Source organism: Salvelinus namaycush, chromosome 14 (genome assembly GCF_016432855.1).
Source record: "Salvelinus namaycush isolate Seneca chromosome 14, SaNama_1.0, whole genome shotgun sequence".
Taxonomy (NCBI): Eukaryota; Metazoa; Chordata; class Actinopteri; order Salmoniformes; family Salmonidae; genus Salvelinus; species Salvelinus namaycush.
Window position 1 is genome coordinate 5739905 of NC_052320.1, and position 27736 is coordinate 5767640.

The following is a 27736-nucleotide window of genomic DNA, read 5'->3' on the forward strand; positions in this document are numbered from 1 at the left end:
CCTGGACAGTACAGACCTAGCTCCTACTAGGGTTTACATCTTCGTCCCCACTATTGGAAGGTTTTACAGAAATGTTTTTTCCTTGGAATTGTGTTTTATGGTTTTAGGCCATGTATTAAGGTCATAGTTGGTTTAATCAGTACACCACAAAACAAATGTGTCAGCCCCAACTTTTATTTAAAAATGGAGTTTAGATCACATTTACCATGTAGTGGACAGAAGTTGGACCCTACTACGTCTCAGGCCAATGAACCTCAAACTGGATTGTTGTAAAGAATGTCCTAGGGGCATGAATCTGGTAAGGATAATATTAATAACATGTCAAGTTTACATGAAAAAGATGACAGGTACTAAGTCATACATTTTTTTGGCTGAAGTTCACGAGAACTCATGCATACCATTCTGTACATATGTTAACAGAACCTTTACCTGTTCTTGTTCCCACAAACAGCGTTGCTCCCTCAGTGTCTGATTCCTTCAAATGAAACCGCAACTCAATAAAACATAAAAAGTGGAACTCTCGAGTCAGTAGAAATAACGGAACAATTTCTGTCATCTATCTCCTTGCCACAGTAAGTATGTTATAAAATACAGAGGGAGGGTGCACATGAACATACCTCTATAGGTGTTTGTAGGCCTTTATGTACATCTGTTGGCCTTTGTGTCTCTGTAGAAATAGAAGCATTAGCGTTGAGACAAAATATTCAATATCGTCATATGACCAGTAGGCAGTGGTATTGTCAGAATTGACAAAAACTGGATATTTCTCACTGTTCATCTAGGCCAGGAATGGGCAACTGGTGGCCCTCGTGCTTTTGAAGGCCCTCGGACCAATATTCCCAAAAAACAACCTTTTTTTCTCTCTGAAACTCAGTCAGGGTCTCAACTTACTGTTTGCAAGTTAGAATAGTAGAACACACAAGATGCAATTTTGAAATTTTGTTTTGCATCAGCAGTTTCTCTTATGTCAGTTACTGATAGTCAGTCAGTTATCCCATGTCAGCAAAACATTTTTAGACATCTAAGTTAGTTTAGCGGCCAGCTATCTAAACGTATCATGGTCGAATTACCGGCCAGGGGGCCCTCATTGAATTTGTTAGTCTCACTCAGATATCATATTAAAAACTGCAAACATTTCCCTCTGACCCATGGCAAAATGTGCAGAATTACAGCAAACTTGCTTTTCATTTTCTCTACGCCCTAAAACCTAACAAATGCCTCTCCGGTGTCAAGAGGAGGGCCACTAAAATATGTTGCTCACAATGTGTGTGTGGCGGGGGTGTTGCCCATCCCTGATCTAGGCAATTAATTAAAACAATTCCCTCCCACCAAAATCATCTTACCAGATAGTTTTTTTCTTCCCTTTCTTATAAAAATAGATACTCCAATCACTCCTGCTATCACAGCTAGAACCACCACCACAGCAGATATTATTGCTATGGGAAGGGAGGTCTGTGGTCCACATTCAGAGTCGGACCAATGAGTTCCAGATTTAATTTGCTGAAGCTTCAAGGTATCACATCTATAATAAGAGAGATAGACCACTGATAATCAACAATTTAGTCATCCAACATTTAGTTTTACATTTCTATGTGAGCATATTATTGTCGTATTTAGTTTATATTTTGGGGGAAATAACCATTATACATGAGACACACTTACTGTGTGTATGACTGGCAGGATGTAAATGATCCATTTGAATAGGTGTCACCAGTACAGTCAGAACACACAGTATCAGTAGATGTTGTTCCTGCACCAACACAGGGTGAAACTAATTAAGGATTCTAACTTGAGATGTGCTTAACTCACGACTGCATAAATCATGTACTGATGTCAATGGAAGATTTGCATGAAGACATACCTGTGTGACTGATGTATTGACCAGGTTTACAGCTGCTGTGTCTCTGGGCTGCTCTACAACCATCCTTAGTTGGGTCATGACAGTAGAACCCCTCCAGTGTCCCACAGACCGTGTCTGATGAAGGTCTACATGACTGCTTTACCGTCAAACCAAAGCCAGGGTCACAATTTGTACACAGTATGCATGCCGTAAGACCATTGGGTTCATCAAGGAAAGTGGAGTCGGTACAGGGGACACAGGAAGTACTTGTAAATTCTGTACAGTGTTTATGTACCCGGTTTCCTGTGGGATAGAAGATCAGTGACATGGATTGATTGGTATTGGAATGTATTTTCTTGATAATAATCCATATAGTATACAGAGCTGGTCCTTACCTGGAGAACACATAGGACAGCATTCAACACCTGTTCTGTACTCTGCTCTACCACATGCACTAGTGAGCTGAATGTTTAGAAACACCAAAATGATTGGTAGATCTATCTGTAAATAGAGAAAATGAAAACATATCACTGTTTAAAAATATGTTTTCGTCTATTTTCTACAGCAATGGTTTCATAAAACCAGTATATTCGAGTCAATGCGGCAGGGTGGGGGGGGGGGGTCACACTTGGACAAAGCAGGGTTGAAGAGTTTGGGGTTAGGGTGGAGATGAGCCTTGCGATTGACAGTTTCAAGTTGAGATAAATCATATTTAATGTTTTCCATGTTTCCATTTGCGTTGTCAAGGCCATCTCCCTTCTGGAAGATGTGACTATGTTCAAAGACTAAAGAAAATTCTAGACAATTTTCAAAACAGGGTTTATAATTAAAGTTAGAATTTGACAGAAATTGTGAATACTCTGAGCATACTATCAGGTGCCAAATGCGCCTACAGCTGTGGTATGAAAGGTTGCCAAGCCACTAGGTTTACACAACCGAAATGTTTAACATACTATCCATTTTGCTTTGAAACTGCACCATGGTTCTCCAATCCTCACCATCTCACTGGAATAAGGGCCACCACTCTGGATTCTTAGGAGTTTTGAATTATAACAATGGCACCATCCCTGTTGTCTTCAATCTTAACGTAGACCTTGAATCACAGACTAATACAACTATTGGAAGACAAGGGAAAATGTTTAATAGACCATATTTAAATACACAGCACAACAAACGAATGGTAAGATCTGATTAATTCGATTCAATGCAACTTCATCTTTGATGGTAATGTTCTTGTATTTCAGTGTAATGTGAGCCAACATTTTCAGCCTGGACAGCCTCTATTTACCTGTCTTTTGACGAATCACTATCGTCTGAACGAACATCGGCTAGCACATGCATTTCAACCCTTGAGCCAGCGGGTACATTAAACATGCTACATTACAGTCTATGCAACATTCAGACTGCAACAATGGCGCAGGCTTCCTCCTTTAACAACTTTGAAAACAAGGTTAAACGTTTATTCTTTTTTTTTTTTTTTTTTAAAGACGGGTCAAATATGCCTACAGTATTTAAACACAGTTTCCACGACCAGGCAGCATTTCGTAAGCAGTCCCCCAAAAAGGAGGGCTTATTGTTCCTGGCCCAAAAACAGTTGTGGCAACCACAACTCTATCACAACGTAATAACAATATGACCTAACGTAATAACATGACCAGTCACCTTACATTTACGTTTGAAATTTAGCAGATGCTCTTAGCAGACGCGACTTAAGTTTGGGGCTGTCCCCAACAACAACAAAATCTTGGTCGACCAAGAGTCGTCTGTTCTTTCGACCAATCGATTGGTTTGAATTTTAAAACGTGTATTTTTCCAAATATAGACATATCCTATGTGTTTTAATCACACATGTTTTATATTCACTGAGCTTGTCTGATCCTTTAAGCGCACTGTTTGATGAAATAATTAAGATGCAAATGAGAGAGTCCGACCAGCAATTGATTTGATTGTGCCGGGCCTGGCTCAGACTTGCTGCAAATGTGTAAAAAAAAAAAAACAGCGAGTGACTGTGACTAACACCCTTTGTCTCCCTCTCCTCTCTGCTGCAGCGACCACCAGTGTTTATCGCGCTGTTTGTGTTGCTGAAGCTGCAACATAATTACAGACATTTCTGAATTAAATGTTCTGTTACCGAAATCATTCATTTGTTTAGGAAAAACCTTCCTTAAACCCTTGCTCTCTTTATGTGACATGTACGCATCGCATGCACATGACCAATAGGGCCTGACATATAAGCATATCATAATCACATCCATAAATTGGTTATAACAAACTTTGAACACCATAACAGCAAAATGGATACAGAGGACGTTACAAATGAACTCAAAACGAGGGAATGTTTACTGGTTGCTCATGAAGTGAAGGGGAAGTCAAATGTGTGCAATAAATGTGACTAGTTGTGGAAAATACTGGAGATCAAGAAAAAGAAGGTAAGGAGCAAGCGTTGAGTGCATATTATGTGCCATGTAGGTGCTGTTAGATTACAATATCATTTTGTCTGTTGTAACTTTTTTTGTTGAGCCTTTATTACAGAAAAGACTAAAAACAGTCACATTCATTTGTGAATGTAATTTCCAAAATGGAACGGTTTATTTATTGTTGAAGTGAATTATTCAAGGCTTCCTTTATTTGATAACCAAAATGCTTGATTGCATTTCAAATCATGAATGACTCGTATGCTGTGTGATGACATGAACGAATGAATATGATACAGTAGCCTATTTAAGTATTGAAATATAGGCCTCAGTAAGTTACAGTATTAAGACTAAACAGGAAGTGCTCTTAGGCCTACAGCTCAATAGAGTCTATACAAGGCAGCTATACTAAGACTACTAATGATTTAAATATATATTTATTTAACAAAGCAAGTCATTTAAGAACTAAATCGTATTTACAATGATGGCCTACCCCGGGCGATGCTTGGCCAAATGTGCACCGCCCTATAAGACTCCCAATCACGGGCGGGTGTGATGCAGCCTGGATTCGAACCAGGTACTACAGTGACGCCTCTAGCACTGAGATGCAGTGTCTTACTTATTATTACTATAATGATGATCATAACAATAGTAATAACAATAAGGAGATCAACAACAAAAAAGAGGGTTATTATTTTTCTGACAATTTGGAACACTAAATAAATGATAAATATTACCAGAGGCTGGTCAAATGAAAAAGTGTAAAGCCTTTATTACAGCAAAGCAAAGATAAACAACAAACACCAAAACAGGCAACAAAAGCAGGATTTGTCTTATTTCTGTAGATATACATGGATGATTTATAAAGCCAGACACATTTAACAGTTATGCTATTGATTATATACCTAATTAAGTTGGGGTTTCCTCTCTCCTCTCTTTTCTTAGACAATAAGGCAAGGGCTGTTTCCTCGTCTCCTAACTCTGCTGCTGCCTCCGCCACCTTGTTCTCAACACCAATATGCTGGTTACCTTTTCTATTATGCACATAGCAACATGGTCTAGGAAAAGGCGCCAATTCAACAGCGCACTGGTGTGTTTCAGAACACCGGACAAGGACCACTATCCAACGCAAGAGAAGGCGCATTTGTTATAAAATACATTATTTTTTATTAGCATTGCACCATTGTTCTTAGGTAATGTAACCATGTACAATTTCAGTAGCAGATGTCTTAGAGTGATGGACTGTGCCATCCCCACGGCCTCCACAATGGATTAATCCACTCAGACAAGCGTGAATCAGACAGGTGTCTTGTACACCATGATAAATAAAATGTTTTTGCTACTGCTCGACATTAAGAAATCTTGGTCGACCAAACAATCAACCAGTCGACTAAATGGGGTCAGCTCTACTAGCAAACTATTTACTGGGCAATTGTGTAGGGACTGGACAATACGTATTTGGCACAATCCCTTCAAGTTGGCAGGTGCATTTCATTCCTCAATGGCTTTACTTTTGATAATTTAACTGTATTTACAGGTTTTGACTTCAGGCCTGACGTACACGGGGGAATGTGCCATGTTTGAGGCAAGGATGTTTAGCTCTGTTGGTGGAACAGACGTGTAGCCCATTTTAATGTAATGAGCTATGGTTTACAGTAAACCGATGGCATGGTTGCACTGTCCCTGGCCAGCTGTGCATTGCATTTAGTCTCCATGATGGACTTTCAGAGAACTCCACCTGGGAAAAAAGTCATAAGAGAAGTGAGTTAGACAACACAAGTAGATCTAATATGTATTTCAATACACCATAAGAAACACAAAGAAAAGCTAATGATATGGATTGTCCATACAATTCCATAATTTATTAACTTAGGCTAAAACAAAGCAGAACAATGCAAAGGCACCGTAACGATATTAAAAACAAAACTTAGAGGTTTGATTATTGCAGACTTGTGGATTTTCAGTAGTGATTCGTTGTTTTTTTATACTACAAAGTATTTTTATTGTAAAACGGGCCCAAATTATTCAATTTGCGTCTATTAAATGAACTGAAAATCCCATAAACCATTTGCATTTCATCAGTGCGTTTAGCAAGCCGATTTGAAATCATGTCGGTAACTAAAACAGGCTAAACTTGAAAATAAAGGGATGTCATTTCAGAGAAAGTGGCTTGACTATTGTAACATGTTATTATTCTGGATGAAAATGGCAATTGGGTCAATACCTTCCATTTGTGGATTGCGCGGTCGTGGCATCCTAGAGCACCACTAGAACGCATACCACCACGCTTGCCATTTGAGTCGTGCATTCAAGCGCATTTCTAGCTTTTTCAAAAGTAATCATCCTAATTTGCACGTAGAAGCAGCCAGACTCAATTGACACCCCTACTTACCTAACTGACCAGCAAACTACCTGAATTATGTAAAGACCATTCTTTCAAATTGAGCAAAATGACCTTGCCCTCGCACTACACCTGCTTGCCTCACATTGAACCAAGATGACAAGCACAGCCACAGCATGGAACATTGGCTAACTCACGTTACTTGGCTACGAAGGTTGTATGTAGCAATAGCTGAAAGGATTCAGTAACATACTTTATTTGACAATGTTAAAATAGCAACGTTACACCTTTTGTCAACCTACGACGTTACGTTCGCTAACTAACAGTAACTTAGTTACCTAGCTAGTAATAAAACGCATACTGTGTGCATAATCTTACCTTGTAACGTTACATCGTGAATGTAACCCTCGATCCAGTTACTGTAACCTTTTAGTTGGACTGACTTGGACAGTGTGACTGACGTCTTCATCTCCCCATTTATCGATATAAATTGCAGCCGGAAATTCCCTCGTGTACTTTCTGTATTGATTTGTTGTTAATAAAAATAAAAAAACATTTAAAAAAATTGTAGCCGGAAACAGTTTTAAACTATAAGTCCACTCCATTGTTGTTTAGACTGGCGACATTCGGGGGTTTCCCACCTCAGCCCGCTCGCTTTCGTTTCAAATGGCGCATATACCGCAGATAAAACATTATTTTTTGAATCTTAGTTTATACTCCGGGGTTTCCACAGCCACAAAATCAATATAAGAAACAACAGTTTTATTTAAGGTTAGGCATTAAGTTAGCAGTGTGGTTAAGGTTATGTTTACAATCACATTTTAGAATATACATTGTAGAAATAAGCGGCACTAGTAACTTTTAACTATTGACGAACATACTCGATCGCCATTTTGGGCTGCAGCTACCCATACTAGTTCCTGCTATACGCAGATACATAAACATTGTCGTATACGCGGATTCATCTGACTCGGGTAGTAGATAAAGGGGCTTCATTGTCAAAATCCCGAAGTATCCCTTAACCATTTTGAGTTAAAACATGCTCTCAAACCCAATTTAAGGCGCTCTAGATTATAGCCTCCATACGTATACTGTAGTCAACAGTGAAAGGCGTTCACTCACTGCTGTACGGTATACGCAGAAGCCTGAACGTTCGACGTCCCTAAATCCAGGCAACTCACACAATTATTGTATGGCGGTGTTTGACGACTTAACAAACAAAAATCATGCTGCAAAACACGACACTATGCACATTCAATCAGTATTGAATAACTTTACCACACAGTGCAGTCTTACCTGATTAACGACTAGTTTGCTATCCCTTTCGTGTGAGGGCAGGGTTGCCAGGTCTAGAAAAATGTATAATTGTATTTATTTAAGGACTTATAAGTAAGCATTTCCCTGTAAGGTCTACCCCATGTTGCATTCGGCGCATGTGACAAATATACATTTATTTGATTAGTAATTTAGAAGTAGAACAAAAAACCCCGACCAATACATATTCACCCACGACATTGTTTTAAAAGTTGCACGATTTTACAGGAAAATTACGGACATGGCAACCCTGTTTGAGGGACTTTCGAAAGCGGCGGTGTTCTTCTTCGGTGAGGTTTAACGGTGGTTGGCATCCAATAAATGTTGCATTACCGCCACCTACTAGACTGGAGTATAACTCCCTTATACTTTGCTTAAAAAAATAAAAAAGGAAATTTATTTATTTTATTTTATTTAACCTTTATTTAACCAGGTAGGCAAATTGAGAACACGTTCTCATTTACAATTGCGACCTGGCCAAGATAAAGCAAAGCAGTTCGACACATACAACAACACATAGTTACACATGGAGTAAAACAAACATATAGTCAATAATACAGTGAAAAAAAAATAAGTCTATATACAATGTGAGCAAGTGAGGTGAGATAAGGGAGGTGAAGGCAAACAAATATATGTATAAATAAATAAAAATATAAAAGGCCATGGAGGCGAAGTGAGTACAACACAGCAAGTAAAATAAAAACTAAAAAAACAATGGAATGGTTGGTTTGCAGTGGAAGAAAGTGCAAAGTAGAGACAGAAATAATGGGGTGCAAAGGAGCAAAATAAATTAATAAATAAATACAGTAGGTAAAGAGGTAGTTGTTTGGGCTAAATTGTAGATGGGTTATGTACAGGTGCAGTAATCTATGAGCTGCTCTGACAGCTGGTGCTTAAAGAAATACATCAACAAATACCCTACCATCATTAAAAACCCACCACCCTACTCCACTATTTAAATATATCGAGTACTACCTCTGGCCAACAGCCTGAAAGGACGGGACACCACCACTCAACACACCCAGTAACTCGTCAATTCTCATACACCGAAATACTTCTCTGCAGTTGCCACCACAACCTCAATTTTCTGCGACGTATGTTCCAACCCTGCAGTACAGTTGATAAGCATTGCTATAAACGCTAAAATTCCAATCTTTCTGAAGCATATATCACTTGTTGGCCTATCCCTCTGTACTGGTACAAACATCAACCTGCCTCTATCGCAGCAGACATTTCTAATCCCCATCCCCATCGGCACCCCTACAATTAACGCATACCGCTTCTTTCCCAATGCTACACATTAATTTGTCTTATGCCCTTCTGCACACTTCTCACACCTAGGAACCCCCTTCCTACACACTGCTGCCACGTGCCGATAAGCTTGATACCTGTAACAACGCAATGTATTCAGCACAAAAGCTCATACCCGATAAATATCCAAACATCACTTTGTCGGGCAAAGACAACATCAAAACTCAAAAGAACAGACAACTATAGCGTTTCACCACTCACGCCCCCCGGTCTGCTTTTCCAACGCAGGAATCTTCCCCTTCAGTTGGTCAACTTTCACATTTACCGCTACCCAGATAATCAACTCCTTTCAATGGCGCCCTTTTCTAGAGAGCAAAACAATTCACAACTCTCGATGAAATCCCGGACATTACTTTCACTTTTAAAAACGCCAATGTCTCTTTTAAATTGGTTTTTTATTTTTCAATTTCAGCCAAGGGGAGGGTTTAGTATTTTTTAAATCTAGTCCTGGGGAGGGTCATGTAATTTATTAAATGTCTTTCTCAGTGTTTTAGAAATAGTTGCTTATTAGGCTTTATATCGATGTGTGCCCTCTCGGATTCTACGCTAGGCGCGCAATATCAAGTGCGCCTGTAGGCTATTTTAGTGTGGTCTCAATCAAATTATCCATAGCCTATATGCTACTAAATGCATGCATGCATTTCTAAAATAGCTGCTGGGATGGTGTAAGTACAACTAGGTTGCATTACACACTGCAATGGATATTCCAAATCTGAGCCTCGGCCTGCTCTCGCTGATCAAGTACTTTGTGTGCTGCCTAGCCAATGGCTATGCTGTGTAGGCCTACGGTGGCAGTTCAAGAGGGGAGTCAAATGATTCTTCCGAAAATAATGTTTGATTAGGCCTAGTCCAAAAAGGACTAGCCTATGTTCCGCAATGGTGGAAAAACGACCTAATTGTCATACGGTAGTAAAAGTAAAGATAGCTTAATAGAAAATGACTCAGGTAAAGTGAAAGTCATCCAGGAAAATACTACTTAAGGGAAAGTCTAAAAGCATGATGTGTTATTCAAAAAATGTATATATTCTTGTACATTGTGGACAATTCTCTGACATGCTGTGATGTACACCACCGGTCAAAGTTTTAGAACACCTACTCATTCAAGGGTTTTTCTTTATTTTTACTATTTTCTACATTGTAGAATAATAGTGAAGACATCAAAACTATGAAATAACACATATGGAGTCATGTAGTAACCAAAGAAGTTAAACAAATCAAAATATATTTGATATTTTAGATTCTTCAAGGTAGCCAACCTTTGCCTGGATGACAGCTTTGCACACTCTTGGCATTCTCTCAACTAGCTTCACCTGGAATGCTTTTCCAACAGTCTTGAAGGAGTTCCCACATACAGCAAGCTAACGGTCAGGCTGATCTTCGGCTAAATTTGGACCAAAACGGACGGACTAAAGAGCCCAAAATGGGACGACTAATTTTGGGCAAAATATTGTAGCCAAATTATAAGTTCTCTTGGTCCCTTATCTGTGAGTTCATTTTTGATCTGTTTTTGTGAGAGATGTGGACACTTTTGTTTCCTGCCGCTTCAATTGAAGGGTGTTGCTACTCTGTTGCGGTAAAACCACATGCGGTTATTATGAGGATGACAAACGTCTAATGTTGGTTTCAACTTGGCTTGCCATACAACTCCTTCCATTAAAAGAGGAACCTAGTTTTTGATCTCTTTCTCATTATAAAACAGCGATGGTGTGATTAATGCTACTACTATTCATGGCTTTATTATGTGTGCCTGCATCGGCCACATACTGTAGGCTACAGAAAAATTGTCATACATGCATCTCATCTATTTAGTCATTCAATGTCCACATCACTCTCACATATTTTATGATGTAATAATAATTGGTAATACAAGGCCTAACAAATAAATGATTCCTGAAGTGGCAATGGCCTACTTTTTTAAATATTCTTTATTTTTATTTATTTTTTACATTTTGTGCATGATGTTTTTGTGGAAGGGGTTCTATATTAGGCACTATATGTACAAATATATAAATTATACAATTGTATAACATTGAGGTTCTTGAAAATTTCAATTTAAGTTATTGAAAAAGTCCCAAAAAGCCCTTGAATTTGACTCGCCAATGTCTGTATGAACATTTTCAATACATTTGCAAAAATTACAAAAAACATGTTTGCACTTTCTCTTTAAGGGGTATTGTGTATAGATGGGTGAGAGAGAATTTTTTTTTTTGATCCATTTTGAATTCAGGCTGTGTATTTTGGGGGAATAAGTCAAGGGGTGTGTGATCAGTAGCAAGCATTCTGTGACATCAGTCAGAATACAGGATTAGTTGGGAGGTAATTTTTCTTTATTTATTTCACCTTTATTTAACTAGGCAAGTCAGTTAAGAACAAATTCTTATTTACAATACAAGTGTAAGTAAAAACAAATGAAAATAAGTTATAAATTGTGCTACTAATGCACATGACGGCACAAACACGTCTCGTAAACATGTTTTCGTTTGGTTATCTTTTGGAAATTGTAGAAATAAAACATTTTCCTTCTTCAGAAGTTCCAGCTAGGCAATTAATTTGCTATCTATCATACAGTAGGCATATATTAATAATTATATATTTAATATAAGTAAACATGCACTCATAATTGACAGTAGCGCATATAAAGCACCCATACAATCATCGGGCGATGAACGAGTGATGAATTTCCGGCCAAGGGTGGTCCATTTAAAAATCATTCCTTCCTCCCTGGCAAGTGTATACTCGTCAGACGTCATGATATGTCATCTGAAGTGTCCACTTAATTTGAGGGCTGAGGGGATAGGATGTGTCTTTTAAGTGTTTGGACTGCAGCCAACATGACAACAACATAGTAGCAACACAACATGGTAGCAACACAACATGGTAGCAACACAACATGGTAGCAGCACAACATGGTAGCAGGACAACATGGTAGAAACACAACATGGTAGTAACACAGCATGGTAGTAACACAACATGGTAGCAACACAACATGGTAGCAGCACAACATGGTAGCAACACAACATAGTAGCAACACAACATGGTAGCAGCACAAAACATGGTACAAACATTATTGGGCACATACAACAGCACAAAGGGCAAAAAGGTAGAGACAACAATACATCACACAAAACAGCCACAACTGTCAGTTCAGTTTAATCTGAATTAAACCTGTTGACATCCTTGATTTTATGGGGAAGCATCATTGCAGTCATAGGGCCTCTAGGAAGATCCAATGCAGTAATGCATGCTATCTTCAACATAGGTCAAGGGGGTCAATAGGGCATGAGCTTTAAATTAATTGTTAAAAATCAAGAGTGTCATTTGTCACCAATCAGCAGTTTACATTAATTCCAAACAATATAGAGAGTATCTGTCAGCGGCTGTTAATTCTTAATTTAAGGGTCACTTTTCCTACCTTAAAAGGATAAACATTCACAAGCAACACCATGGGCCAGAAAAGGTTGAATACATTGGTCATGCTGTCAATCCGGTGTGACTTCTGCTGCGTTCAAAACAACTGGGAACTCAGAACTGGGAAATCTCAGATTTCAGTGAGTTCAAGACAACTGGGAAGTCGGAAAAGAACAAGCTCCAACTAGGAAAATACGTTTTGAGCGGTCATCCAATTCGAAATTCCAAGTCAGGAACTCAGACCTCTTTCTAGAGCTCCGACCTGACGTCATGATTTAACACAGTTTTTTTCTGAGTTCAGTTGTCTTGAAAGCACCGTACATCCAGAGAATGCCAGACTTTGATGACAAAGTTTCATGACAAAATTTGCAAGCAAGGACCGCCGCGCCACCTTCCTTCCCTTCCAAAAATGTCTTGTATACTGGTGCATAAATGATGTAATATGCCAGGGAGATATTTTTTTATTTTTTTATTTCACCTTTATTTTACCAGGTAGGCTAGTTGAGAACAAGTTCTCATTTACAACTGCGACCTGGCCAAGAAAAAGCAAAGCATTGTGACACAGGCAACAACACAGAGTTACACATGGAATAAACAATAAACAAGCCAATAACACAATAAACAACTCAATGACACAATAGAAAAAAAGAAAGTCTATATACAGTTTGTGCAAAAGGCATGAGGAGGTAGGCAATAAATAGGCCATAGGAGCGAATTATTACAATTTAGCAGATTAACACTGGAGTGATCAATGAGCAGATGATGATGTGCAAGTAGAGATACTGGTGTGCAAAAGAGCAGAAAAGTAAATAAAAACTGTATGGGGATGAGGTTGGTAGATTGGGTGAGCTATTTACAGATGGACTATGTACAGCTGCAGCGATAAGTTAGATGCTCAGATAGGTGATGTTTAAAGTTGGTGAGGGAAATAAAAGTCTCCAACTTCAGCGATTTTTGCAATTCATTCCAGTCACTGGCAGCAGAGAACTGGAAGGAAAGGTGGCCAAATGAGGTGTTGGCTTTGGGGATGATCAGTGAGATATACCTGCTGGAACGTGTGCTACGGGTGGGTGTTGTTATCGTGACCAGTGAACTGAGATAAGGCGGAGCTTTACCTAGCATAGACTTATAGATGACCTGGAGCAAGTGGGTCTGGTGACGAATATGTAGCGAGGGCCAGCCGACTAGAGCATACAGGTCGCAGTGGTGGGTGGTATAAGGTGATTTGGTAACAAAACGGATGGCACTGTGATAGACTGCATCCAGTTTGCTGAGTAGAGTATTGGAAGCTATTTTGTAAATGACATGGCCGAAGTCGAGGATCGGTAGGCTAGTCATTTTTACTAGGGTAAGTTTGGCGGCGTGAGTGAAGGAGGCTTTGTTGCGAAATAGAAAGCCGATTCTAGATTTGATTTTGGATTGGAGATGTTTAATATGAGTCTGGAAGGAGAGTTTACAGTCTAACCAGACACCTAGGTATTTATAGTTGTCCACATATTCTAGGTCGGAATCGTCCAGGGTGGTGATGCTAGTCAGGGGGACGGGCGGGTGCGGGCAGCGAACGGTTGAAAAGCATGCATTTGGTTTTACTAGCGTTTAAGAGCAGTTGGAGGCCACGGAAGGAGTGTTGTATGGCATTGAAGCTCGTTTGGAGGTTAGTTAACACAGTGTCCAAGGAAGGGCCAGAAGTATACAGAATGGTGTCATCTGCGTAGAGGTGGATCAGAGAATCACCAGCAGCAAGAGCAACATCATTGATATATACCAGAGAAAAGAGTCAGCCTGAGAATTGAACCCTGTGGTACCCCCACAGAGACTGCCAGAGGTCCGGACAACATGCCCTCTGATTTGATACACTGAACTCTGTCTGCAAAGTAGTTGGTGAACCAGGCGAGGCAGTCATTAGAAAAACCAAGGCTATTGAGTCTGCCGTTAAGAATACGGTGATTGACAGAGTCGAAAGCCTTGGCCAGGTCGATGAAGAAGGCTGCACAGTACTGTCTTTTATCGATGGCGTTATGATATCGTTCAGTACCTTGAGCGTGGCTGAGGTGCACCCGTGACCGGCTCGGAAACCGGATTGCACAGCGGAGAAGGTACGGTGGGATTCTAAATGGTCAGTAATCTGTTTATTAACTTGGCTTTCTAACACTTTAGATAGGCAGGGCAGGATGGATATAGGTCTGTAACAGTTTGGGTCTAGGGTGTCACCCCCTTTGAAGAGGGGGATGACCGCGGCAGCTTTCCAATCTTTAGGGATCTCGGACGATACGAAAGAGAGATAGTTTTAGAAAGAGAGGGTCCAGATTGTCTAGCCCAGCTGATTTGTACGGGTCCAGGTTTTGCAGCTCTTTCAGAACATTTGATATCTAGATTTGGGTGAAGGAGAAGCTGGGGAGTCTTGGGCGAGTAGCTGCGGGGGGGGGGGGGGGGGGAAATACTTGAGAAATACTAATTGAAATTTAGAATATTATGGATTTATCGGTGGTGACCGTGTTACCTAGCCTCCATGCAGTGGGCAGCTGGGAGGAGGTGCTCTTGTTCTCCATGGACTTTACAGTGTCCCAAAACTTTTTGGAGTTAGAGCTACAGGATGCACATTTCTGCTTGAAAAAGCTAGCCTTTGCTTTCCTGACTGACTGCGTGTATTGGTTCCTGACTTCCCTGAACAGTTGCATATCGCGGGGACTATTCGATGCTATTGCAATCCGCCACAGGATGTTTTTGTGCTGATCAAGGGCAGTCAGGTCTGGAGTGAACCAAGGGCTATATCTGTTCTTAGTTCTGCATTTTTTGAACGGGGCATGCTTATCTAAGATGGTGAGGAAATGACTTTTAAAGAATGACCAGGCATCCTCGACTGACGGGATGAGGTCAATATCCTTCCAGGATACCCGGGCCAGGTCGATTAGAAAGGCCTGCTCGCAGAAGTGTTTTAGGGAGCGTTTGACAGTGATGATGGGTGGTCGTTTGACCGCGTACCCATAGCGGATACAGGCAATGAGGCAGTGATCGCTGAGATCCTGATTGAAAACAGCGGAGGTGTATTTGGAGGGCAAGTTGGACAGGATAATGTCTATGAGGGTGCCCATGTTTACGGATTTAGGGTTGTACCTGGTGGGTTCCTTGATGATTTGTGTGAGATTGAGGGCATCTAGCTTAGATTGTAGGACTGCCGAGGTGTTAAGCATATCCCAGTTTAGGTCACCTAACAGAACGAACTCTGAAGCTAGATGGGGGGGGCGATCAATTCACAAATGGTGTCCAGGGCACAGCTGGGCGCAGAGGGGGTTCAATAGCAGGCGGCAACAGTGAGAGACTTATTTCTGGAGAGATACATTTTTAAAATTAGAAGTTCAAACTGTTTGGGTAAAGACCTGGAAAGTATGACAGAACTTTGCAGGCTATCTCTGCAGTAGATTGCAACTCCTCCCCCTTTGCAACTCCTCCCCCTTTGGCAGTTCTATCTTGACAGAAAATGTTGTAGTTGGGTATGGAAATCTCCGAATATTTGGTGGCCTTCCTCAACCAGGATTCAGACACGGCAAGGACATCAGGGTTTGCAGAGAGTAAAATAAACTTAGGGAGGAGGCTTCTGATGTTAACATGCATGAAACCAAGGCTTTTTCGATCACAGAAGTCAACAAATGAGGGTGCCTGGGGACCCGCAGGGCCTGGGTTTACCTCCACATCACCCGAGGAACAGAGGAGGAGTAGGATGAGGGTACGGTTAAAGGCTATCTCAACTGGTCGCCTAGAGCGTTGGGGACAAAGAATAAAAGGAGCAGATTTCTGGGCATGGTAGAATAGATTCAGGGCATAACGTGCAGACAGGGGTATGGTGGGGTGCGGGTACAGTGGAGGTAAGCCCAGGCACTGAGTGATGATAAGAGAGGTTGTATCTCTGGACATGCTGGTTATAAAATGGGTGAGGTCTGTAGCTAAGAAAGTAATAATTTAAAAAAAGTAAAATCATACTTTTTGGAGAAATGTCCTTTGTTCTGATGAAACAGAAACAGAACTGTTTGGCCATAATGACCATCGTTATGTTTGGAGGAAAAAGGGGGAGGCTTGCAAGCCGAAGAACACCATCCCAACCGTGAAGCATGGGGGTGGCAGCGTCATGTTGTGGGGGTGCTTTGCTGCAAGAGGGACTGGTGCACTTCACAAAATAGATGGCATCATGAGGCAGGAAAATTATGTGGATATATTGAAGCAACATCTCAAGACATCAGTCAGGAAGTTAAAGCTTGGTCGCAAATGGGTCTTCCAAATGGACAATGACCCCAAGCATACTTCCAAAGTTGTGGCAACAAGGTCAAGGTATTGGAGTGGCCATCACAAAGCCCTGACCTCAATCCTATGGAAAATCTGTGGGCAGAACTGAAATGGAGTGTGCGAGCAAGGAGGCATACAAACCTGACTCAGTTATACCAGCTCTGTCAGGATAAATGGGCCCAAATTTCCCCCAACTTATTGTGGAAGGCTACCCGAAACGTTTGACCCAAGTTAAACAATTTAAAGGCAATGCTACCAAATACTAATTGAGTGTACGTAAACTTCTGACCCACTGGGAATGTTATGAAATAAATAAAATCTGAAATAAATAATTCTCTCTACTATTATTCTGACATTTCACATTCTTAAAATAAAGTGGTGATCCTAACTGACCTAAAACAGGTTTGTCTCTTAACAATGCTGTTAATTAAGAGAGACTACTTACAAGCAGGAAAAATGGCAGGAATGTAAAGTTAATAAAGATTACTGGGGCGCTTGTGACTCCTAAATTCACGCAGCTTTGTCCTCTCCTCCCTTTAGAACCATTAAAGTCAGTGTAAAAAAAAAAGTGTATTAATATTTTATGGTCAAATTGTGAGACTGTTTAAACAATGTCACCATTCAGAGCAGAGATATATAATTACTCTCTCCTAATTTTCTATTTAATATTCCTAACTTAACACTTACATCTAAGAAAAACTACACATTGTAAATAAATGCTTTTGTCTTTTTTAGAAAATAAATGCATTCTTTAATAGCTCAATGTGATTCAAAATATTGTAAGCAAATGCTTCTACCATGTATGTCCAAGTAAACATGTGAATCTCTCTTCAGTTATCACTCTCGCTGTGAGGAGAGGTGTTGGAGGCAGTTCATGAATCGGCGCGGGGTGTCCCACTCTGAGCCAAAGTGCTGAGCATCTCATTGTCAGACGACAGCGCAGCCAGATGTGCGGCCAACTCTCTCTGCTTTGCCTCAACAACGTCCTCCCGAACAGACAGCATTATCTCTGCGACGAGTCTTTTGGATGAGTCTATATTAAAGATAGACTCCTTGTCTGAGCTGTCCACCGCTCTTAATGAATAAAAAATACATTTAATTTGTGCAACGCTTTTCATAACAGAGTTCTCAAAGCTCTACGAAAGCTCTACAAAAATAAAAACATTTAGAATCAAGGCTGTTCAAATATCAACAGTGGGCTAAGTGTTAAAAAGCTTTTCAGATTAGGACTATGAGAAAGACAGTATTACCTTGGCCTCTGGGACTCTGGAGTTGAGAATTCTCCCTCGAATGATGATGGACTGGTCAATCGCATTGTCTCAGTTGGGAAATGAAAAGCATCCCTGCAAACTGTGTAAATGTGCATCTTTTTGGGGGGCTCCTCTGGAACCTTCCTAAGGCGAAGCACTGGGTGCCGTGGCAGCCTCACCTTTGGCCTTCCCTCTGGAGGAGTAGGGACGAGGCCAGAGACATTGAAGACTGATTTGGAAGAGGTCAGGAGGGATTTGGACAGACTGTCTTCTTCATCTGTGGAAGAAATCCTTTGGGCCTCTTTGTCAATAGGGATATCGGATCGACTGGAGGGAAACTCCAATGAGCTCCGACAGTTGCTCATGGCATAAAGTGAGGATGATGCAGAGACATCCTTTTGCAACTGTGTCAGTTTCAATTCTGTGCCGTATGAAACTTCCTTTGAGGTCGAAGTAGGCACACCAATTACGGAGAGAGAGTCAATGCTTCTACTGAGGTGAGTAGCATTTTCAATGTCTTCAGGATTCTTCAAAGCATCAAGGTAGGACATTGACAGGCATCCTTTGACGGGCATGCAATTGACTGGGGATGCTGGTTTTGAAGTAATTACCTTCTGAAGATCAAGGTCTTCCTGTGAGGATATTGCACCAGCGCTCCGTCTGAGGAAACCATCCTCATCCAGTAGGTCATCACAGACAGTGTCCATGAGGCCTGAGGCAATATATTTTATCTTCAGGGATGACATCCAGATCCCTGGATATCCCTCAAAAGCTTCAGTTGAGTAAGATGCTACATCATCTAGGTCAGGCTGGAGTCCAGCCACATTAGGAACAAATGGTGTGTTGCTTGCCTTGAGAGAGGTTCCCATAGCATCCAAAATGTTGCTGACAGCATTGATGGCAGTCTGGCTTGCCTTGGGGGAAATCGTCCTGTTGGGAGAATCTTGTCTAATCATATTGATTATTTTAGTGTTGACCTGCTCCAGAACTTTGATGATTTGGTCTTTGGCAGTAGACTGTAGTTTGGGGGTAAGTGAAATGGCATCTACGTTGGCATTCATGGTCTCACTGGCTTTCCCGGTCAGCTGACAGGCCTGGTCTTTACTGAGTTTTCTGGATACACTTTTCAACATATCCTCAATCATTTCTTTCTCTGAGCAGTCCTCGCTTTTGAGGTTCACCGATCCAAATTGAGGCAAAGAGACAGAATGTCTTACCTCATTCCTCACAGATTGGGCCAGGGTTTCTTTGAAAGGTTCTGTGCTAATTTGGTCCAGAACTCCATCCACAAGGGTGACATAGAGGTTAGGGAAAGAGGTGCTTCTGGTGGCCTGGTGAGCTTTCCTTCTAGGGGATGAGTTAAAGACATAACTTACTCTAATGACTCTTTTTTCATCCGTATTCTTCTCACCTGGAGATATGAGCGCTGTGTCTTGGATCAAAATTGGCTTTACCTCATGGTCTTCAATCTTTACTGCAAGGACCTGTGATTTTGTGTGGCGTTCATCAAATCCAGACAGGCTGCTCTGAATTGGTCCAGGAACAACAACATTTGATGTACCTTCTTCAGGATCGTCATGTAGTAGGGCTAGTGGCTGGTCATCTAAAATCATTTCACTGCACATATCGATGGCATCTTCCACTAAATCATCAGCGATCAACTCAACTTTTGCAGAGGCCATTGATTTCGCTGGGTGCTCGCCTGTTGCCTCAGAGAGCATTCCTTCCATATCTGCTCTGGAAGTAGTACAAGAACATGGAACACTGGCCATCACAGTCGTCTCCTGGGACGAGGTTGATGCAGCTGCGGAGGTCTCTGAGCTGCTTGTCTTACTGTTGTTTTCTGCAACCTCTGAAGTGTCAGATGAAAACACCATTCCATAACTGGGAGAGTTGGATAAAGATGAGATCACTGGCTTCGAGGGAAGTATTTCCAGAGTCAGGGAAAGAGCTTTTTCATCTCTTTCACCCTGAAGCTCAGGAAAAGCCAGCTCGAATAGGATGCTGTCATATGCAGTGCTAATAAGGTCACAGGCGACAATTTCTAGTTTTGAACAGGAATCTCTGCGGTTCTCGGTGTCTGCCTTTTTTAATGCAGTCAATATAGGTGGCTGAATGTTTGTTATACCTGAGGTGCCTTCTTCAGCATCACAGTCTAGTGCAAGCTCTTCAATGTTTTCCTCATTTAATAAGTGTCTAATGTCTTCCAAAACATTGCTTACCACATCAATGGCTGTTTGGCTAGCCTTTGCAGAGACAACTCTGAATTGGGTAGGGGAGTCTTCTCGGATCATTACGATAACCTGCTCCTGGACTTCCTCCAGAACGTCAGTGATCAACGTTGTCACATAGGTGTTTATGTCTTCTCCGTTGGCCATCCGCCCCTCTGGTTCTGGATCATCTGCTTGAGCATTGGGTTTGATTGTGTTTCCCCCACGGAGTCTGCAGGCAGGTTCATTGCTAGGATTGGCCGCTCGAGAGACGCACTTCAACACATCGTAAGCAATTCTGGCACTCAGAGCCCTTTGTGCCGCTGGTGTAGTCCCTGGAATCGTCAGTTTGACCTCATCCCTGATTGACTCCGCCAGCTGCTTCCTGACAAGCTTGGAGCCTAAGTGGTCGAGGATGACAGATTTCAGCTGAGCTCTGTCTGGGATGCTTTGTCCCTTGATGGCTTTGAAGATCCTAAAAACAGGTTCTTGGAAACCCTTCAGCGGTGCCAGACCATCCAGGCATGGTCTCCTCTGGAGTGGTGCAAGGCTTGGTCTCCTCTGTAGCATGGCTGGCTTGTCCTTAGATTTCCCTATTAATAACACACACACATTTTAAAAATTTGATTTAATATAGCATTCACTGGCTATGAACATACTCTGAAAGATATTTCGTAATGAAATTATGGTTCTTTAGTAAGGAAATGTTCTTACCTGACAGAGAAACTGTTTTCTTTACAGTTTTGGAGTGAGCAGGTTTGAGAGCAGGCTGAGCAGATGCTATAATAGATTTTTAAATTTTTTAAATACAAAATACGATATGATATACAGCACAACACATTCAACTGCTCCTTGTAGGTTGCATTTGGCATAGTCATTTAAACATTACTTAACTGTGTGATGAATTCAAATGAAATCTTACCTGGTTTTTCAAATATTTCTTCCAGCAGCTTATTTGGTTTGATAGAGGCCTCTCTCAACCTCTCAAACTCCTGGAGGTTTTTCAATTCCTCTTCCATTTTCCTCAACTGAATAGCCTGTTTTTGTTCCATAATGCAGATTTTCTGTGAAGAACATAGAGTCCAAAAATAGCAACTTAGCATCCACAAAAGTTGAGGTAAAATTATTTCTTAATTTTCATGATTTATTCAAACTTGAAAATAATTGTGGGTAGTTTTGTGAAGTATGATGAAAGTGTGACATTTGTACCTTTCTGATGCGCTTTTCTTTGGCCTCTTTCATATACTTGGCCTTGTTCAAATCGTGCCTCACATCCTTTTCAATGAGTTTCAGCCTAGATCGCTCCTTAGAAACCCAATCCTCTTTAAACTCTCTCTCTTGGTCATACAACGCAGTTTGCAGGCCATATTTCTGTCCCCTGTCCCTATCAATACATTAAACAGATGAGTCATGACATTGCCAACACAGAGTAGGCCTATATAACTCTACTTTATTACCTCATGCACTTCTTGCCTACCTGGAACCAATGGTTGACTGCAGATGCTTCAGGTTCTGTGCTCCTTTATTCAGTAAGTACTCTATCATATCTTCCAGGGTAACGTCCTTAGGTATATGTCCTTCCTCTTGCAACTGAACCATTCTCAGTATCTGTTCCTTCTTAAATAGGATAAATAAAAATGTTGTACATTTTAAACACTTATCTACCTAATAAAATACATGTTACATTGTTTTTAGAGTGATGAATCACACGTGTGATCTTCACAGAAGTTCACATTTAAGAACGCAGTCATACTGCCCACATACCAACTTTTTGCTGTACGTTTTATGATGGTCAGTCTTGACCGTATCCAGGTAATGTTTGTATGTGTTATACTCCTTTAATGAGCATACAACCTTGAGAAGAGAGAGAATCAAAATGTTTCCTGCTATAATACTCCTGGAGTTAACTATCGGTAAAGCTTACAGTCTTCTACTACACTGTTCAGAAACAATAATATTAACTTCAAACTTACGTTGTCCTCTTTAGTGATGAAGTTTCGCTTCTTTAACTTCTCATGCATTTCCTTCTGATGGTAGTATTCATTGAGGTTTGGGTCATGCAAGCTGTTGTACGTCGGCCTCATAATGTGACAGTTTGGGTCACTGAGGTTGAAATCAGATGTAGGCTGATACAACTGAAGGAACAAGGATATAAACAAAAAAAATAAACATTCTACTGGATCCTTCTTCCATTCTAAAGCACCACTCTACTGGACCCTTCTTCTATTCTACTGCACCATTCTACTGGACCCTTCTTCTATTCTATTGCACCATTCTATTGTATGCATGTTCTTTTAAAAAATGTTATACTGTATCCTGTTAAATATATGTTCTGCTTACCTTTTTACCCAGGCTGGCTCTATGAAATTTAAAGGCGACCCCAGGTAGGACCGGAAGCTTTGTCATGGCAGGCAATCTGCTGCTCACTGACGGCTTTGTTTCTATCATGATCTGAGGAGGCTTCCCTTTCAGTGGACGAGTTTGCTTCTCTGATCGCGAGGGTATCTGACACAGGGGCTTTGAGGTCTTCTCCTGAAAACAGCAACATAGCAATAATGTATTTCTTACAAACTCACATGTGATAGTTCATCCGACCATTATGACATGGCGGCGAGCCTGATATGTCATCATAGGTTGACGCCCAATGAACTACTGTTGCCATAGCCTGAGTGCCAGTCTATTTGTTTTTATATCAACTCCCTGCCACTCACTGTCATGCCAAATATGATTTTTGGCTTAGCTATAAGAGCAATGAAGTTGACAAAAGCACAAACAGATCTGGGCCCAGGCTACTGTTGCCACAGAGATTCTAATTATGTGACCTGTGTCTGACCAGTAGCGGTGCATGTGTAAAATCACTGGGGAAGCTGTGGGAGTAAATGGTACATATAGGGACAGATATAAATTTGTACATCAGACCACAGGAGGAGAAGGCGACACATAGGCGTATAGGACAGCTGGACACACTAATGTTAGAGGGACACATAGTCTGCTGATCCTAATAAGGGCAAACATACCAAAGAGCACACCAAGCTAAACATAAGTACGAAGGCCAAAGACATAGGCCCATAGGATAGATGGACATATATTATTTTTAGGACAAGAAGGGGTCCTGCCACCATTATAACCTAACTGAAAGCAGATATGAGCGTTATTGGGCGTGAACAAGCAGGAAGTTTAAACTGAAAGATAATGGTGGCAGATGGACTAAGGGAAGGAACTTCATTTGCATGTGGGATGGACTCATTTGATGTATGTGTATAAGAACAGAGCCAGTGCTTATGGAAGTTGGTCTTTTCCGCGGACTGAGACGACTTCTGATATTTTGTATTAAAAAGCCTTTATTGAATTCACAAGTTCTTGTAAGTGTTATATTTGTAAAACGATTTTCCACGACAAAGCCAAGACAGTAAAAAAGCCATATTACAACCTATGTTGTGATATTTGCTCTTTATACAACGGCTGGATCTAATCCTGAATGCTGATTGGTTTTGTCTCGTCAGTCCAGGCAGGGAAGTTAAAACTTGATCTCCACTGTAAAAAGCATCTAGACATTATTTAACAATTATTTTATACTAACAGTGAGTTTTCAACAGCAGAGATTTGTATAAACCTTGCTGTCTGTCTCTCCGACATTTGCAACATTGTTTCAATATTCAAATTTGATCTCCAACTGTCCCATAGTAATGAACGTGTAGGGGTCGGGTTTTGGGACGAGAGAGAGAGGCAGACAGCATTTCTCAGCCAGTCAAAATCACGAATCAGCTGGCATGATGTTTATGGATATATGCTGCTGAGCGAATGCCTAGGCTCCAGCTCAAGTATTAGGCAAGGTTATTCTGTTCACGGAACCACCGCTACACTTCACCCCTCCCCTGACCTCCTCTCACAACACCCCAGTAGCTGATCGACATCAACTGTGCGATCAAGGTCCAATGGCACCAATGAGACTGACTGTGATTGAACCCAGATCATATCCACACCACAAGACTGAGGGGATTAGTTTATGTGGCCCGGGTTACCTCGGTGGGAGGAGTTTGAACTGGGTGAAAAGTGATTGCATTCGTTTTGGAACCGCACCGCCTCCCGGGGGTGAGCCAGGTGCCCCGCTCTGGCCGAAGGCGAAGTCGGCTCAAAACAAAAGTGACGTAATTATTAAGCTCATGGAGTGATGAGTAGGATTATGTGTTTTCACATGCAAAAGTGATTGCTTTGATAAAAACGCTTTATCTGCCTTTCCAATGAAAACTAGTTTGAAAATTCAAACATCTATTTTATGCAAAAGAGATGTGTTTCTGGAAGATGCACCATGCTGCCTTGTTGACAACATGACCGACTGGCGCAGATTACTGTTGTATTGAGAAGGGTGCTCCTTCCTCCCTGCTTTCACCCAATGATGTGACTGGCCATTGCCTGGTTCAACCCGGGCCAGCGTAATAGAACTCCCTCACTGTGTGTGTTGGCCAGAGGGTTGTTGCCAGGGGTCGGATCCATAGGATGTCACAAGGATACCGCCTAGCATCAACCATGAGACTGACTGGGTTTGAATCGAGGTCAATCTGCATGTCACAAGACTGTGTTAGCCCACTGAGCTTAAATCTAGGCATGAGCTCAGACAGATAACACACATTTCTGGCAAGGTTACTCATCACACAAGAATAGTTCACTTTGTAGTCCTTTGTAGCTCAGTTCAGAGCATGGGACTTGTAAACTTTGATGACAATTAGGCTTGATTCACATAGTCCTACTGTTTATGTTCAGACTTCATATTATTGGAGTACAGAATCATCTATTTTACCTTTTCAATTACACAATACTTAGGCTAGACAATTGTTTACAAGTTTAGCAAAATGCAAAGGTGAAAGCAAAAGTGTTTACCTGACAGCTTTTAAAAACGTCGTTCTCCATTGCACAGCATGACAGTAAAGAGCAAAATGCCTCTGAACATGATTATTTGTCAATACATATGCATCATAATGTAGTGAGAATACTGTACCATCTGTGACGCAACGCATTGGCATATCCGAAATTCCATTGATTATACCGCATGTATTGGAGTCACATTGTTTAATTTTTCCCTTCTAAATCTGTTGGATAAAAAGAGTAAGGATCAATGTATATAATGAACGATTTAGGCCTATCAATAAATATATTTTACATGAAAAACTGGGCTATACATTTCATTGTGTCAAAGCAAATTACTAAAGTTACAACGAATTTAACACACAAAAACAAAAAAAGATTTATGATAGCAATGTACCAACTCAAAGCGGTTGGGATTTTACTGAAGAAGCAGACGGGTCGATTTCTGATGGATGAAACAGATTCCGCATTTAATTATCGTCGTAACGGGCATTCCGAGTCTTTTCGGTTACTAGTATCATTTAATTTTGCTCCCAACGGGCTTTTCGTTCAGTAGTTCTTAGGAATTGACCTAAAACCATGATAAAATTGTCAATATATAATTTAAATCATAAAAAGTTGCCTACCACATCGTGAAATTTGAGTTCAAATACATTTTTACCTGACCAGATTATTAGATCCTGCAAAAACAAATTGAGAAAGAAATGTAATGCACTGAAAAAATGAGCGCGAACTAGACTGAGGCTCCTCACTAGATTGTTCCTGCACTGAGCAATTACCATCTTCAGTGAATATTTTTATAATTTGTCAGCAGATAATCGATATCTGGATTCTGGGGCTCAAAAAGCAATAACAGTAGGCTATGCAAATCAGGAAGCCAAATTATCGGCTCTTTCATGTAGTATCTGGGATCTACATCTGTTTATATTAGTTACTATGCTGTTAGTAAGCGGTGATGTATTACGACAGTGTTACTACTACACCAAATAGGAAATGCACATGCGCACTAGTGTGCCCGGGAACTGTAGAGCTTGAGAGGTTTTGACTAACGAAAACTAACTGTACTCCCGTCTCCTGCCTGGTCATTTCTCCACAACACAAATATTACAGTGGCGACGAGGTGATTAAACTTATTTAACGGACATTGCTTGAAGGGAAGAATGTTGCGTTAGTAATGAAACTCAAAATAATTATTTAATTCGTCAGTTATTTTTTTATTTTCTTTCGCCAGTAAAAAAAGGCTAAGCACTGCTAGCAGGTACAGTGTTCAGGAGCTGCCAAGTAGCAAGACTATTGGAGTCCAGAATAGCGACACTGCCCTCTGGTGGTTAAATAAATAAAAACTCATTGAACCCATTGAAATTAGGCGATCTCAGTGGAGAAATCTTGTGAAGAAAAAGATGGAACGTAACACGGTGTGTACATTATTACAAATGAGTGCAGTGAATGAAGTAATTTCAGAAACTTCTGAAGTGAAGAATTAGATGAAAATTAAGGAATAAGGAAACGGAACAATTAACTGTGAAAATGGCAACCATTGGTCGAGTACCCGAGTTTGAGAATACAAAAGAGGATTTTGATTCCTATTTGGAGCGTTTTGAGCGTTGGCTGGCTGCAAATGAAATCAAAGATGAAAAGAAAGCAGACGTATTTCTCAGTGTTTTGGGTCCCACTGAGTATGGATTGCTTAAAGGTCTGTTTTGATTTTCATCCTAAACAGAGGATGACATGGGCCTAAATGAAGATGATGTTCTGGGAGAAGAGCCAGAGGTAAGCCTGGTTTTAAACCACTATAGCAGCAATGGCACTTCATGTATGGATTAGATGGGTTCCACCATGTCCAGTAGAATTTTGATCATACAGTATAAAGTCACTTTGTACATGCTGCAATTGCTTTGGTGAAATATCTGCTAGGAAAATAAATGTAAAATCGTAGGTGCATTTCTTGATGATGCTTTATGCATTTAAACATGTAGGACCTCACGAAAGAGGATGCCATCACTGAGGATAATGACAAGAAACCCATAGTGTCTGAGGAGTACGTTTTTTCCTTTTATGTGAACACACATTGAAGAGTGACATTTTCTCTCCATTTTCCTGATGATCTGATGTCCCTATTGAAATATGTTATTCATGTGATTTTAATGTGTTTCAGGACGGCTGAAAAGAAAGTGGTAAAAATCACACCCCCAGCGTCTGTGGATGAGGTAATATGATGCTTGCTGCACCAGTCATGACAAGTTTTCAATGCAATGGTGGTGTGCTAACCTTATAATTAAAATGTTTTATCCTGTTTTCCCAGAGGGTACAGAAAAGAGCAGAACGCTTCAATGTCCCTGCGTCAGCTGATGACAAGAAGGCCATACGTGCTGCCCGGTCAGTATCCCACAAATATTCCCCACACTATTGATTGGGCATATCTATTAACCTATATTGACAATTTGCATTGTGTTCCCCCCCAACCCCCCCCCCCCCCCCCCCTTTACGCTACGCTGCTGCTACTCTCA

General features: G+C 40.9%; 2 protein-coding genes and 1 long non-coding RNA gene across 4 annotated transcripts; 1 reads left to right on the forward strand and 2 right to left on the reverse strand.

Moving 5' to 3' along the window:
* Positions 1–213: 213 nt before the first annotated feature.
* Positions 214–3586, reverse strand: LOC120058790 (tumor necrosis factor receptor superfamily member 14-like). The gene is made up of 8 exons (XM_039007530.1): positions 2839–3586; positions 2236–2341; positions 1862–2143; positions 1663–1750; positions 1344–1522; positions 618–667; positions 430–475; positions 214–295 (listed from the first exon to the last, which is right to left on the reverse strand). Exons 1-8 carry the CDS (start codon positions 2839–2841, stop codon positions 282–284), a joined length of 768 nt encoding a protein of 255 aa, XP_038863458.1. The 5' UTR covers positions 2842–3586; the 3' UTR covers positions 214–281.
* Positions 3587–5001: 1415 nt separating this feature from the next.
* On the reverse strand, positions 5002–7968 carry LOC120059054. 2 transcript variants are annotated; one of them, XR_005478086.1, is made up of 3 exons: positions 7892–7968; positions 6974–7114; positions 5002–5992 (listed from the first exon to the last, which is right to left on the reverse strand). It is a non-coding gene; the product is annotated as an uncharacterized LOC120059054 (long non-coding RNA). The 2 variants fall into 2 exon arrangements; XR_005478085.1 differs by lacking the exon at positions 7892–7968 and having other exon boundaries at positions 6974–7885.
* Positions 7969–8150: 182 nt separating this feature from the next.
* On the forward strand, positions 8151–27639 carry LOC120059570 (SAP domain-containing ribonucleoprotein-like). The gene is made up of 5 exons (XM_039008703.1): positions 8151–8199; positions 26950–26999; positions 27206–27267; positions 27385–27436; positions 27532–27639. The coding sequence occupies exons 1-5, from the start codon at positions 8151–8153 to the stop codon at positions 27637–27639; spliced, it is 321 nt and encodes a 106-aa protein (XP_038864631.1).
* The last annotated feature ends 97 nt before the right edge of the window (positions 27640–27736 follow it).